The 15,248-nt window shown below is 59.8% G+C and overlaps 1 protein-coding gene across 1 annotated transcript in view; it reads left to right on the plus strand.

Moving 5' to 3' along the window:
• Nucleotides 1–463: 463 nt before the first annotated feature.
• Nucleotides 464–15,248, plus strand: part of PEPD (peptidase D) — a 121,846-nt gene continuing 107,061 nt past the window's right edge. The window contains exons 1-2 of the mRNA XM_070398247.1: nt 464–529; nt 8,456–8,639. Coding sequence (XP_070254348.1) covers nt 513–529; nt 8,456–8,639 — 201 coding nt within the window. The 5' untranslated portion in view covers nt 464–512. The remainder of the gene's footprint in view (nt 530–8,455; nt 8,640–15,248) is intronic.

Genomic DNA, 15,248 nt, shown 5'->3' on the forward strand with positions numbered 1-15,248 from the left:
CTTGCTCTTACCTCTGAGGCCACCCTCTCATTCCCACACCCTCACTCCTGGACACTGAACTTTTCTGTTATTCCAATTGCCCGGGCTTTTGCTCAAGCCATTTCCTTTCGTAAGCAATAGCTGTCACCTCTGGCCCACCCCTAGCTTGGGTCAGGGGCTTCCCCCAGGTGTCCTTCCCAGGGGAGGCTGAGATTCCAGGTCCGGGGGCTGCTGAATCAAGGCAACCCCGCCCTCCAGACACGCCCGCCCGCCTCGGCCCCGCCCCTCGCTTGCAGCCAGAAGCCAATGAGCAGAGAGATGCTCCTCGCCTCAGGGCTCCGCCTCCCGGGGTTCCGTGGGGGCCCGCGCTGGAGGGGGCGGGTCAAGGGCTCCGGATCCCCCAGCCCCGCCCAGGTCCCGCCCAGGTCCCGCCCAGGCCCCGCCCAGACCCCGCCCAGGCCCCGCCCCCCGCAGCGGGACCGGTCGGGCCTCAGCTGATGCCGCACTTCACGTGACGCCGGAGCGGAGCGAACATGGCGACTGCCAGCAGGTGAGTGCGGTTCCAGTGCCGGGTCTCGCCCGGCGGCGGGGGGACTTGGGCCTCCTGGCTGCACAGTGGTGACAGCCCCCGCCCGGCGTTCTGTGTGGCGGCGCGCAGCGCGTGTTCGCTCGGGGAGGCGCGCCCCGCCCTCCGAGTCCCGGGCGGCGCTGTGCCCGCAGCTCCGCTCCCCGCTCCCCTTGGGTCCTCGGGGCAGCGGGGCGGGGGGGTCTTCGTCCCCATTGTGCAGCCGAGGTGGGGGCTCGGGTGGACGCGCGCGTTCACGGCCCAGACCTTCCGATGGGAAGGCGGCGCGTTGCCAGGGCGCCAGGCCCCCGGCGCTCCGGGAGGAGGCAGTATTTGAGATGGGGGCACTTGCCCACTTCCTTCAGGGCCCAAATGTCCCCTCCTTAGAGAAGCCTTCCCAAAGCACCTGTTCTACTAAAGTATATAGTACATGTATTTTTATGTTTCTTGTCTTCCCATTTAGAATGTAAGGTCAGGGCCTTTCTCTGGTTCACTCCTGGGCATCACTAGTGCGAGGTGCCTTGCGCACATAGTAGGTGCTTCATAAATTCTGCTGCATGAAAGAATGAGTGAGTGGTCCTAGTGGGGGAAAGTATGGACAGACCGGGCCACACTGAAGCCTTGGTGATAGTGTCCCGGGTAAGGGAACATTTGAGCAAAGGTTGAGAGACAAAGGTTGAGAGTTCAGTGTTCTGGGGACAGGAGTGAGGGAGGTGAGTCTCCATGCTGGAGGGTGTGGTGCCCAAGAGGCTTCTCCAGACTTTGTCCTGAGGGCTTGGAGCCCTTCAGGTGTTTTAATCTGCTCCTGTCTGCTTTTTAGATGATCACTGCCTTGGGCTGTGTGTGAGTTCAGGGGGAGAACAGCATGTGGGCCTGGTGGTGCTGGGGCCAGGAGGGGCAGTGGTAGAAGAGGAAGGACTGCCCCAGATGCAAGGCTGGGTGCTGAGATCAGAATGGAGGAACTGGGAGACTGAGAGCATCTTTATTTTAGGGAGGTGGGGAGAATGACAACAGAAAGTGGCCCCCTCTATTGGCCTCCAAGGTTGGAAGAGCTTAGGACACACAGTGGGCATCTGCTGTATTCCAGGAATAGTACTGAGTCTACCCTTAGGTGTTCACGCGCCACTGGGGCAGGTGGACACATGGGACTCTGTCATTCATCTGCCTGCCTCTGGTCTTGGTGTGTGCCATGGAGGGGCATGGGTCTGAGCTCAGACATAATGAGGCACCCCACCATCAAGTCATGGCCATGGGCTCCCTGGGAGTCCGATTTGGTGGCCATTAGAGTGCTACTAGAGCCTGGGCAGGGAGGCCATGGGAGTCCTGGGGTGTGTTCCATGTGATTTGGGGAGTAGTGCAAGCCCTAAGCTAGCATCTCAGATTCAACTTGAAATGCTCCTCTGGGGATTGTGTCAGGTTGATTCAGCTCTTTCTAGGCAGGGAGTTCAAGTCTGAGACAGAGAGTCCGCCTGTTCTCAGGTCACCTCCACCCCATCTATGGCACTTGGTGGGAAGAAGCCCTCTCTTCTCCTTAAGCCATGTCTTGAGCTTTCCCTGGATAGAGTTACGCCTTCTCCCCTGCACAGGACCTGCCTGCATCTGCTCCCCCACATGGCTCTTTTCTTTCTCCTCTTCCCTTTGCCTACCCACCTGCTGGCCCTGAAGTGTCCTGTTCCTCTGACATAATTGTTCACATACTTGCAGGCCCAGCTCAGATGGTCCCTGTTCTAGAATCCTTTCCTGACCCCATCCTCCCACCCCACAGCCCCTGAGTTCCAGAGAGTCCCAGTTTCTCCCGCTGGCAGGATGCTTCCTCACGTCTGCACGCCTGCCCGTGATGGTTTGGTGAGGGCTTGTGCCCTATGCCTCTAGGGACCTGTTCAGTTGATATCCATGTGGCTGCCCTGTCATTGGTGCTGGGTGACATACTGCTGAATGAAGAAAAGGGGGACTTACTCTAAATTGTCCAACAGGCCGATCCACTTTCCGGGAGGCTCTTAGTAATTGAGGAAAGGAATTGTGGGTGGGAGAGGGACATAATTTTGAGTAGGATGAAGAAATATCTTCCATTCTTTAACTGAGTGGCTCCCAGGATCTGATGCCCAGAGAGAAGTAGTAGGTGAGCTTCCCTGGGTGTGTACCTGTTGGGTCATAGGTCACACTGGAGTCAGCATTCTTCTGGAGAGAAAGTATCTGGAGGAGTCAGGTTGGAGATCAAAGCTCGTTCCCACCCTGATATGGACCTTATACTCCTGGAGAGGAGGCATCAGGCTGACCCTGGGCTGGGGTAGAGGTGGGTCTGTGTACTGGCCACTGAGTGCCCCTTGCCCTTCCCAGCCCTTCCCAGACCTGGTCCAGACTCCACACAGCCCTCTCTCAGTTGTTTCTTCTTAGCCCCCTGGCCCTCCTGTAGAGAGAGGGAGACAGAGTGGGAGCTGTTGACCAGCTGCCTAGAGGCCCCTCTCACCAGGGTGAGCAGGCTGGCCTGGCTGACAGACAGCCATTGGGCTTGGTGCCAGGCCTGTGCTAGATGCTGAGGGCGAGGGAACAGACTGGTCCTTGGCAGTGTGGCTCCATCCAGAAGTGGCGACACATTCTAGGGCAAGAATCTTGTCCTAAACTGTGCCGTGGGCTGCGTGGGCATCAGAGAGACCTTTGCACCCTCCTCAGCATGATGTTTTTAAATGCATGAAGTAAAATACAGAGGATTACAAGGAAAACCAGTTATAGTGAAATACAGTTATCAACATGTTAAAAAATAAATTTGTGGTATAGCAATATATACTTCTTTAACAACACATTAAATAATAAAAGCCACAGGTCCAATACCCGCCTTAATTTTGAAGTAGTGAGAGCAAAAGTGATATTTGAGATACCATGACATCAATGATATATGAGAATATCTGTGATTTTTGTTGGTGACAGTCATACACTACTGATGCTATTGTGGTTAGTTGCTTACATTAAGAAAATTTGAGAAGTTAGAGCAAATAAACATAATTTTTTTTCCCCATCCAAGTAAATGGAGTCCTAAAATTCTATCAGTGAATCCCCAGGGGTCCATGAGCCTTGAGTAAGAACCCTGCAAGCAGGTAGCCATTGAGGGCAAAGGAAGAGGTGGCTCAGAACCGATTTTGGGAATGGGTACAGTTGCGGGGTAGGGAACTGGTTACAGGAGCAGCAGGATCACCCTTTCCTGGGGCTGCCCCAATCCTGGCCACTGGCCGCTTCCTGGGCCCTGGTGGTCGGTCCGCAGGTTGCGTGCTGGCCTGTGGGGGCCAGAGCTTATTCTGTGGAGGTGTTTGATGCCCGGGAGCCACTGTCTGCCAGCCCCTGCTGTCTCCCCTGGGCACTGCTTGTGCCCTCGGCTGCCTGCAGGAAAGTATACCTATGCTGGGACTTCAGGATGACCTGGCTCTTGCCTTTTGAATTCCGGGTGCCTGTTAGAAGTTCCAGCAGAAACCAGTTGGAGATGTTTTATGAGGGCTGCCTTTGCTGAACTTGCAGAGAAAAGTCACCTGCATTGGCTCTGGGCCCAACATTCTCTCTGGTGGTTTGGTTTATGTCATGAGAAATCAAAGGGCATATCTCTATAAACCTTGATTCTGGGGGTGCCCTGCCATAATGAATGCCTGCAGCTCAGCAGCCTGCCTGCTGGCTCAGGCCGGGCTGCCTTCCCTGAGCTGCACAGGATCGGGCAGCATTGTAGGTTCTCCTCGCAATAGCAGCAGAAGCTCACAGAGAGGTGCCTTATCGAGTTTTTTGTCTCAACCTGGGCTGCTTGGCCCTCGTACCAGAAGGCCATAGTCTGGATTCCTTGGGGGGTTTAGGCCTCTCAGAAGGTTCTAGACTAGAGGAAGCCCAGCTTTCTGAGAGCCTTCTAGGTGGGGGTGTGGTGGCAGGCCCAGTGGTGGGATGGAGCTGGCACCTGGTGTGTTTGAGGAGGGAACTGAGCCAGAGGGGCCAGGGGTGGTGGAGAATGAGGTGGGTGGCACTGGGCTCTGCAGGCTGAGGTTGGGATTTTCAGCCAGTTCTGCTGTTGAGGCCTCTTGGATCTGGGCATCTGTGGCAGTGCCTCGGTGTCATTCCTCGGTGCTGCTGGGGAGTCTGTAAAGATGAGGTTCTTCTCTGTGCCCACCCCACTCCATGGGCTTTGCTGAGTGGGGGAAAGAGTGTGCGGGACCCTGGGGGACACTGCAGGGATGCTGACGGCTGCACTTTCAGTTCCTGACCCTGTGGCCAGCTGGGATGCAGGCATTATGACTGTCTCCTCTGCCCTCTCATCCTGGGGCTGAGCCTGACAGGAAATGGTCTGACTTACTGGGAGCCTTAGCCCCTTGTGTCCACCCTTCTGGGAGAGGATGGAGGGGAGTTGACACGGGAGAGGGGAGGGAGGCTGTAGTCCTGTCAGCATATGTAAGCTGTGCATGGCCCTCCACCCATCCCAGCCTGGCTGGCGCCCCAGGGTTCTGCTTCCTGCCCTGCTTGAGGCTGATGTGGCAACTTCTGATCTGCACGTGTGTGTGTGTGTGTGTGTGTGTGTGTGTGTGTTTCCATGTTGTGACTGTTGTTTACTCAGCAAATAACTATTGAGCACTTGCTGTGTGCCAAGCAGGGTGCCAAGTACTGGGCATAGTAGTGAGCAGAGCAGACCGGGTCTCTGTTTTCACAGGGTGGACAGTGGGCAGAGGCAGACCTCACCGATGAGCCTCAGTGAACACAGGGTGTGTGTTAGCAGGGGAATGTGTCCTTGCAGCTGGGGACCTGGTTGAGCCTTCCACAGGGGTGACTGAAGAGAATGCAGTGCAGGGTCGGTTTATAGAGCTGTGGGCAGGTTAAGGGAATCGGCGGAGAAAGGGGAGGGAAGCTGGTCAGGAACCATCAAGGGCTGCGCTATAGGAAGGGCAGCCTGGGGGGACTGTGGCCCTGTGTGAAGGGCCTGCCAGCAGTCATAGTTCCAGACTCCGCCAGGGGCTGGGAGTGGATTCTCTGTTCTCCCCACTCTCCTCACCTACTCTCGTCTCCTCCTTCCTGCCCCCTCGGTGCCTCTCCCTGGCTGGACCCACCTGGATGCCAGAGGCGGAGGAGCTTACTGATGAAGAGTCCTCGGTGTTCCCTGGGCGCAGAGCTGGGAGAGTGGAGGAAGCCCAGCTCATACCGAGTGGGAAGGGCGGGGGTGGACAGGGGAGGGATGCCAGGGAAGACCATCCTGAGAAGGTGGCATTGGAGCCAAGATGTGAGGAGGGTTTCTGCCTCTGAGGGTCCCACTGTCCCTGAGCGGGTCTACCTCGGGCGGGCCAGTAGCCTGTGGGTTCTTGACGTCCTGCAGGAGAGATTTCACAGCACGAGTCCAGGTGATTTTGAGAGCACGATTATTAAAGCTGGGGACACTGGCACCAGGAAGGGCTTAGGATAGAAGAAGCAACAGGAGAGCCTAGGCGGGGCTGCTTGGCCTGCTCCCGGGAGGGAGAGAGGACCCTGAGACCTTTGTTTTGAGGGATTTTAAAGATTAGAAGGTTAGGGGAGGTCTTAAGGAAGGATCTCAATAGAATATTCATTAGCTTTTCCAGGTGTAGCCTTTCAAAGTCATGGTCTCCACTGACTGGTTGTTGCAGCTGGTCCTGGCTTGTGCCCTGGTTTTGCAGCTTTTCTGGGCCTGGAGCTGAAATACAACTGAGGCCTAGATGTTACCTGTAGGGAGGTGACCTTCTGTACCTGCTGTAAGTCGCTCTGCAGTTTGTTCAGCATCTGTCTCCGTTTCCCTATCCACTTGTCCTGGCTCACTGCCCTGCCTCACCACAGCCAGGTGAGTGCATGAGGTGCCCGCTGCCTCTGAAGTTCCATGTGCCTGGCTTGGCTCTCTCTCATGCCGTCGCAGGCAGAGCCCTCACTCTCACCTCAGCTCTGGGCTGCACTCGCTCGATTGATCGCTGGGCCTCCACGCCCACCCTCCCCCTACCCCACCTCCTGGGGCTGCCCTTCCTTCCTGCACTTAGGCATTCAGCACTCTCAGGTGCTGGAAGGAGGCAAGGTCCCTGCCCTCCTGGAGCTTACATTGTACGTGGGGGGCCAACAGTCCAGTGAACGTGTGATGTTAGGCAGTGGCACATGCTCTAGAGAGGAATGAAGTGAGTAGGGGATACGGTTTGGGTGGGTTTTTGAAAAAGCTTCTGGGAAGAGGGGCATCTCTGCAGAGACCTGGGAAAATGAGGACCTGAGCACCGGGAACAGCAGCGCAAAGGCCCTTGCGGGGTGGGGCGTGTGCTGGTGTTCAGGGGAGAGTGAGAATGCCTTGCAGGTGGAGTTTGGGTGTTGGTTCTCAGCTCCTCAAAGCTGGGGATTAAGCTTGGCTGTGTTCCGAGTGCACCCGAAAGCAGGAGGCTTGAGCAGGGGTGTGCCTGCTCAGATTTGCATTTTTGAAGGGCCCCTTGGGTGGTGCACACCAGGCTGCAGGGGAATCTGGGACTGAGAGCTGTTGAGAGTTCCCTGCAGTGGTCCAGGTGGAAGATGGGAACTCCAGCGTGGAGGGCGAGCAGAGGATGGAGGGAGCCTGGTGTGGCTGGAGCTGGAGCTGGGCAGGGTTTCAGCAGAGAGTGTGGCCCTCAGTGTGCTGGGCACCCAGAGGCCTGTGGGTGCTGCAGTGCAGGGAGGAGCTGGGCTGAGACCTGATGGAGTGCCATGAGAGAGCATGGGTGGCCAGGACATGGGGATGGTGGGCTTAGGTGACTTCAGAGGATGTTTACTACACAGGGGAGAGAACTAGACTGCTGGAGGAGCATGGGGGTCAAGGGAAGGGCTTTTATTTATTTATTTTAAAGAAGGTGAGGTTCCTGTGTGTCTGGATTGAGGTTCCTGTGTGTCTGGATGCTGAGAACGCTCCTGAGGGGAGGATTGATGCTGGAGCAATGCAGGGAATAGGCATCGAGGTGGGCAGCCACGCCAAGTGGAGGAGCTGTGGGAGCAGGAGTGGAGAGTGTCCAGAGGCAGGTGCGGTTTGGGGAGTGGGTGCTGGGAGGATAAGCTGTGTTTCTCAGTGAAAATGGAAGCCAGTGTGGGGGATAGAGGTGGGGGCACACACCCACCTGCCCTGCCAAGCCTGGCTCCTCGCAGCCCCAGTGAGTCTCAGCAGCCAATCCCTTGCTGGCTGCTCTCCTGAAGGTCAGCACCCCTGGGGCTGCCACTCCCAGGCCCATCTTGTCATGGTTCCCCTTGGTCACTCAGCACACACTCCTGGGCCTGGCGCTGAGTGTCCTGGGTGTGTGTGTGGGGGGGGAGGGGGGAAGGGGCTGTCCTGAATGTGTGTGTCCTGAATGTGTGTGTGTGTGTGTGTGGGGGGTGTATCCTGAGTGGGGGGGTGGTTTGAGGGGGGGTGTCCTGAATGTGTGTGTGGGGGGCTATCCTGAGTATGTGTGTGTTGGGGGGGAGGGGTTGTCCTGGGGGGGTGTGTATGGGGGTGCTGGGTGTCCTGAGTGTGTGTGAGTGTGTGTGTGTGTGTGTATGTATGTGTGAGGAACGGCCAGCTCAGCTGCAGGTCTGTGATTTGCAGAGAAGATGGCAGCATGCAGGCGCCTGGGCAGGGATGCAGTGTTGTTTGGGCCAGATCATGTGTTTTCAGGCATGGATGTAAGGTCCTTGAGGGCAGGAATTGAATATGTCGCCAAACCATTCCAGGCTTTCCCTCCCTGCGCCTCACCTGCCCTGGTGACATCACCCCATGTGGCCCAGTGCTCAGGGGCAGTAGGGGAGGCTATGGTTGAAAAGCCCCTGTGGTCCTCGGGAGGCCGGTGAGGAGCCTTGTGCTCATGGGGTCCCATGTTAGGCTTAGCCCTCTGGTCACCTCAGACTACCGCAGTGGCCATGCTTGGCGGTGCTAACAGGCCTGTGTGGCTGTGTGTGCTCTTGTCTTTGCAGACCTTGGTTTTGGCTGGGGAACGAAACCCTGAAGGTGCCTCTGGCCCTCTTTGCCCTGAATAGGCAGTGCCTGTGTGAGCGTCTGCGAAAGAACCCGGCTGTGCAGGCTGGCTCTGTGGTGCTGCTGCAGGGTGGGGAGGAGACGCAGCGCTACTGCACGGACACCGGGGTCCTCTTCCGTCAGGTGAGCCTGCCCCTGCAGCTCCCCCACTCCAGGCGTGCACCAGGCCTCCGGTGGCTGCCTCCCTCCTCCAGCATCCAGCCTGGAGGGCCTTGGGCAGCTTTGTTTCCTGAGGGACCCTGAGAGGCTCTCTGAAGGTAGGCCCGGGCCTGGGCGCCAAGGAAGCCTGCATTCCTGGGGCAGAGCTGTCACCAGCCAGTCTCAGCTCTCTCGGGTCAGTACAGAAGGATAATATTCCCGGGGGAGCAAGCAGGCTAGCTTCATGGAGGAGGCAGCGTTTGGTGTGGTTGCTGGAGGCCAGGGTGAATTCTGACAGGTGGTGCTGGGGATGGGTGTTCCAGGTGGGGGGATGGTGTCCATAGGAGTGGGTGGCAGAAGGTGGGTTGGGCAGCTTCCCAGGGCCAGAGAGAGGTGCAGATGGGGGGGCTCAGTCTCTTATGCCTGCAGCAGGGAGGACAGGGCTGCAGAGGTCAGGGAGGAGGCATGTGAGCAGGGTGCTGAGCAGGAGCCGGAGGCCCAGGCATTCTTCCCAGCTTGGCCAGTGCTCACCCTGAGACCCTCACCTGGGAAGCGGTCCAGGAGCTCCTTGAGGTTCTGAAAACCTGTGGGGTGGCAGGTGGCCCAGCTGCAGGAAGCCAATCTGGATGTGGAGGCATTGGCTGAGAATCGCTGACATCACCCAGTTCCCAGGAGTAGGAGCAAGGACACTCAACAGAGGAGCTCACTGAGAAAACAGGGAGGCCCTGAGCTGGCCCTACTCTCCTTGATCCTAGCATTGCACCTACTTTACAGATGAGGAAATCAAGGCTCCAAGAGTGAAGCTGGGATTGATTAGAACCCCGTCTCCAGACTCCAAGTCTAGTGCTTGCTTCTCCCTGCCATGCTCAGAGCTGGGGCCTGACACACTGGGAACTCCAGGACCTCCCTGGGGACAAGCAGAGCCTAGGGAACAGACCACCCAGCATCCAGGGGCCTAGGGATATGGCCATCCAGCACCCAGGGGCCTAAGGGATATGGCCACCCAGCATCCAGGGGCCTAGGGATATGGCCATCCAGCATCCAGGGGCCTAAGGGATATGGCCATCCAGCATCCAGGGGCCTAGGGGATATGGCCACCCAGCATCCAGGGGCCTAGGGATATGGCCATCCAGCATCCAGGGGCCTAGGGATATGGCCATCCAGCATCCAGGGGCCTAGGGATATGGCCACCCAGCATCCAGGGGCCTAGGGATATGGCCATCGAGCATCCAGGGGCCTAAGGGACATGGCCACCCAGCATCCAGGGGCCTAGGGGATATGGCCATCCAGCATCCAGGGGCCTAGGGATATGGCCACCAGCATCCAGGCGCCTAGGGGATATGGCCATCCAGCATCCAGGGGCCTAGGGACATGGCCACCCAGTATCCAGGGGCCTAGGGATATGGCCACCCAGCATCCAGGGGCCTAGGGGATATGGCCACCAGCATCCAGGGGCCTAGGGATATGGCCACCAGCATCCAGGGGCCTAGGGATATGGCCACCCAGCATCCAGGGGCCTAGGGGACATGGCCACCCAGCATCCAGGGGCCTAGGGGATATGGCCACCCAGCATCCAGGGGCCTAAGGGATATGGCCCCAGCATCCAGGGGCCTAGAGATATGGCCACCCAGCATCCAGGGGCCTAAGGGACATGGCCACCCAGCATCCAGGGGCCTAAGGGACATGGCCACCCAGCATTCAGGGGCCTAAGGGACATGGCCATCCAGCATCCAGGGGCCTAGGGATATGGCCATCCAGCATCCAGGGGCCTAGGGATATGGCCATCCAGCATCCAGGGGCCTAGGGGACATGGCCATCCAGCATCCAGGGGCCTAGGGGATATGGCCATCCAGCATCCAGGGGCCTAGGGGATATGGCCATCCAGCATCCAGGGGCCTAAGGGATATGGCCATCCAGCATCCAGGGGCCTAAGGGACATGACCACCCAGCACCCAGGGGCCTAGGGACATGGCCACCCAGCACCCAGGGGCCTAAGGGACATGGCCATCCAGCATCCAGGGGCCTAAGGGACATGGCCATCCAGCATCCAGGGGCCTAGGGACATGACCACCCAGCACCCAGGGGCCTAAGGGACATGGCCACCCAGCATCCAGGGGCCTAGGGGATATGGCCACCCAGCATCCAGGGGCCTAGGGGACATGGCCATCCAGCATCCAGGGGCCTAAGGGACATGGCCACCAGCATCCAGGGGCCTAAGGGACATGGCCATCCAGCATCCAGGGGCCTAGGGGATATGGCCACCAGCATCCAGGGGCCTAAGGGATATGACCACCCAGCATCCAGGGGCCTAGGGGATATGGCCACCAGCATCCAGGGGCCTAAGGGATATGGCCACCCAGCATCCAGGGGCCTAAGGGATATGACCACCCAGCACCCAGGGGCTTAGGGACATGGCCACCCAGCACCCAGGGGCCTAAGGGACATGGCCATCCAGCATCCAGGGGCCTAGGGGATATGACCACCCAGCATCCAGGGGCCTAAGGGATATGACCACCCAGCATCCAGGGGCCTAAGGGATATGACCACCCAGCATCCAGGGGCCTAGGGGACATGGCCACCAGCAGCCAGGGGCCTAGGGACATGGCCACCCAGCAGCCAGGGGCCTAAGGGACATGGCCATCCAGCATCCAGGGGCCTAAGGGACATGGCCACCAGCATCCAGGGGCCTAGGGGATATGGCCATCCAGCATCCAGGGGCCTAAGGGATATGACCACCCAGCATCCAGGGGCCTAGGGATATGGCCACCAGCATCCAGGGGCCTAGGGGATATGGCCATCCAGCATCCAGGGGCCTAAGGGATATGGCCATCCAGCATCCAGGGGCCTAAGGGACATGACCACCCAGCATCCAGGGGCCTAAGGGACATGGCCACCCAGCATCCAGGGGCCTAATCGATATGGCCACCCAGCATCCAGGGGCCTAGGGATATGGCCACCCAGCATCCAGGGGCTTAGGGACATGGCCACCCAGCACCCAGGGGCCTAGGGATATGGCCATCCAGCACCCAGGGGCCTAGGGGATATGGCCACCCAGCATCCAGGGGCTTAGGGACATGGCCACCCAGCATCCAGGGGCCTAAGGGACATGGCCATCCAGCATCCAGGGGCCTAGGGATATGGCCACCAGCATCCAGGGGCCTAGGGGATATGGCCACCCAGCATCCAGGGGCTTAGAGACATGGCCATCCCGCATCCAGGGGCCTAAGGGACATGGCCATCCAGCATCCAGGGGCCCAGGGGATATGGCCACCCAGCATCCAGGGGCCTAGGGGACATGGCCACCCAGCATCCAGGGGCCTAAGGGACATGGCCACCCAGCATCCAGGGGCCTAAGGGATATGACCACCCAGCATCCAGGGGCCTAGGGTATATGACCACCCAGCATCCAGGGGCTTAGGGACATGGCCACCCAGCACCCAGGGGCCTAAGGGACATGGCCATCCAGCATCCAGGGGCCTAGGGGATATGACCACCCAGCATCCAGGGGCCTAAGGGATATGACCACCCAGCATCCAGGGGCATAAGGGATGTGACCACCCAGCATCCAGGGGCCTAGGGGACATGGCCACCAGCAGCCAGGGGCCTAGGGACATGGCCACCCAGCACTCAGGGGCCTAAGGGACATGGCCATCCAGCATCCAGGGGCCTAAGGGACATGGCCACCAGCATCCAGGGGCCTAGGGGATATGGCCATCCAGCATCCAGGGGCCTAGGGGATATGGCCACCCAGCATCCAGGGGCCTAAGGGATATGACCACCCAGCATCCAGGGGCCTAGGAATATGGCCACCAGCATCCAGGGGCCTAGGGGATATGGCCATCCAGCATCCAGGGGCCTAAGGGATATGGCTATCCAGCATCCAGGGGCCTAAGGGATATGGCCATCCAGCATCCAGGGGCCTAAGGGACATGACCACCCAGCATCCAGGGGCCTAAGGGACATGGCCACCCAGCATCCAGGGGCCTAAGGGATATGGCCACCCAGCATCCAGGGGCCTAGGGACATGGCCACCCAGCATCCAGGGGCTTAGGGACATGGCCATCCAGCACCCAGGGGCCTAGGGATATGGCCATCCAGCACCCAGGGGCCTAGGGGATATGGCCACCCAGCATCCAGGGGCCTAGGGACATGGCCACCCAGCATCCAGGGGCCTAAGGGACATGGCCATCCAGCATCCAGGGGCCTAGGGATATGGCCACCAGCATCCAGGGGCTTAGGGGATATGGCCATCCAGCATCCAGGGGCTTAGGGACATGGCCATCCAGCATCCAGGGGCCTAAGGGACATGGCCACCCAGCATCCAGGGGCCTAGGGGATATGGCCACCCAGCATCCAGGGGCCTAGGGGACATGGCCACCCAGCATCCAGGGGCCTAAGGGACATGGCCACCCAGCACCCAGGGGTTTAGGGACATGGCCACCCAGCACCCAGGGGCCTAAGGGACATGGCCACCCAGCATCCAGGGGCTTAGGGACATGGCCACCCAGCATCCAGGGGCCTAGGGGATATGGCCATCCAGCATCCAGGGGCCTAGGGACATGGCCACCTAGCATCCAGGGGCCTAGGGATATGGCCACCCAGCATCCAGGGGCTTAGAGACATGGCCATCCAGCATCCAGGGGCCTAAGGGACATGGCCATCCAGCATCCAGGGGCCTAGGGGATATGGCCACCCAGCATCCAGGGGCCTAGGGGACATGGCCACCCAGCATCCAGGGGCCTAAGGGACATGGCCACCCAGCATCCAGGGGCCTAAGGGATATGACCACCCAGCATCCAGGGGCCTAGGGTATATGACCACCCAGCATCCAGGGGCTTAGGGACATGGCCACCCAGCACCCAGGGGCCTAAGGGACATGGCCATCCAGCATCCAGGGGCCTAGGGGATATGACCACCCAGCATCCAGGGGCCTAAGGGATATGACCACCCAGCATCCAGGGGCCTAAGGGATATGACCACCCAGCATCCAGGGGCCTAGGGGACATGGCCACCAGCAGCCAGGGGCCTAGGGACATGGCCACCCAGCACCCAGGGGCCTAAGGGACATGGCCATCCAGCATCCAGGGGCCTAAGGGACATGGCCACCAGCATCCAGGGGCCTAGGGGATATGGCCACCCAGCATCCAGGGGCCTAGGGGACATGGCCACCCAGCATCCAGGGGCCTAAGGGACATGGCCACCCAGCATCCAGGGGCCTAAGGGATATGACCACCCAGCATCCAGGGGCCTAGGGTATATGACCACCCAGCATCCAGGGGCTTAGGGACATGGCCACCCAGCACCCAGGGGCCTAAGGGACATGGCCATCCAGCATCCAGGGGCCTAGGGGATATGACCACCCAGCATCCAGGGGCCTAAGGGATATGACCACCCAGCATCCAGGGGCCTAAGGGATATGACCACCCAGCATCCAGGGGCCTAGGGGACATGGCCACCAGCAGCCAGGGGCCTAGGGACATGGCCACCCAGCAGCCAGGGGCCTAAGGGACATGGCCATCCAGCATCCAGGGGCCTAAGGGACATGGCCACCAGCATCCAGGGGCCTAGGGGATATGGCCACCCAGCATCCAGGGGCCTAAGGGATATGACCACCCAGCATCCAGGGGCCTAGGGATATGGCCACCAGCATCCAGGGGCCTAGGGGATATGGCCATCCAGCATCCAGGGGCCTAAGGGATATGGCCATCCAGCATCCAGGGGCCTAAGGGACATGACCACCCAGCATCCAGGGGCCTAAGGGACATGGCCACCCAGCATCCAGGGGCCTAAGGGATATGGCCACCCAGCATCCAGGGGCCTAGGGATATGGCCACCCAGCATCCAGGGGCTTAGGGACATGGCCACCCAGCACCCAGGGGCCTAGGGATATGGCCATCCAGCACCCAGGGGCCTAGGGGATATGGCCACCCAGCATCCAGGGGCTTAGGGACATGGCCACCCAGCATCCAGGGGCCTAAGGGACATGGCCATCCAGCATCCAGGGGCCTAGGGATATGGCCACCAGCATCCAGGGGCCTAGGGGATATGGCCACCCAGCATCCAGGGGCTTAGAGACATGGCCATCCAGCATCCAGGGGCCTAAGGGACATGGCCATCCAGCATCCAGGGGCCTAGGGGATATGGCCACCCAGCATCCAGGGGCCTAGGGGACATGGCCACCCAGCATCCAGGGGCCTAAGGGACATGGCCACCCAGCATCCAGGGGCCTAAGGGATATGACCACCCAGCATCCAGGGGCCTAGGGTATATGACCACCCAGCATCCAGGGGCTTAGGGACATGGCCACCCAGCACCCAGGGGCCTAAGGGACATGGCCATCCAGCATCCAGGGGCCTAGGGGATATGACCACCCAGCATCCAGGGGCCTAAGGGATATGACCACCCAGCATCCAGGGGCCTAAGGGATATGACCACCCAGCATCCAGGGGCCTAGGGGACATGGCCACCAGCAGCCAGGGGCCTAGGGACATGGCCACCCAGCACCCAGGGGCCTAAGGGACATGGCCATCCAGCATCCAGGGGCCTAAGGGACATGGCCACCAGCATCCAGGGGCCTAGGGGATATGGCCATCC

This window comes from Myotis yumanensis, unplaced genomic scaffold, assembly GCF_028538775.1.
Source record: "Myotis yumanensis isolate MYYU_CA2020_CCGP unplaced genomic scaffold, mMyoYum1.0.hap1 SCAF_18, whole genome shotgun sequence".
Classification (NCBI taxonomy): Eukaryota; Metazoa; Chordata; class Mammalia; order Chiroptera; family Vespertilionidae; genus Myotis; species Myotis yumanensis.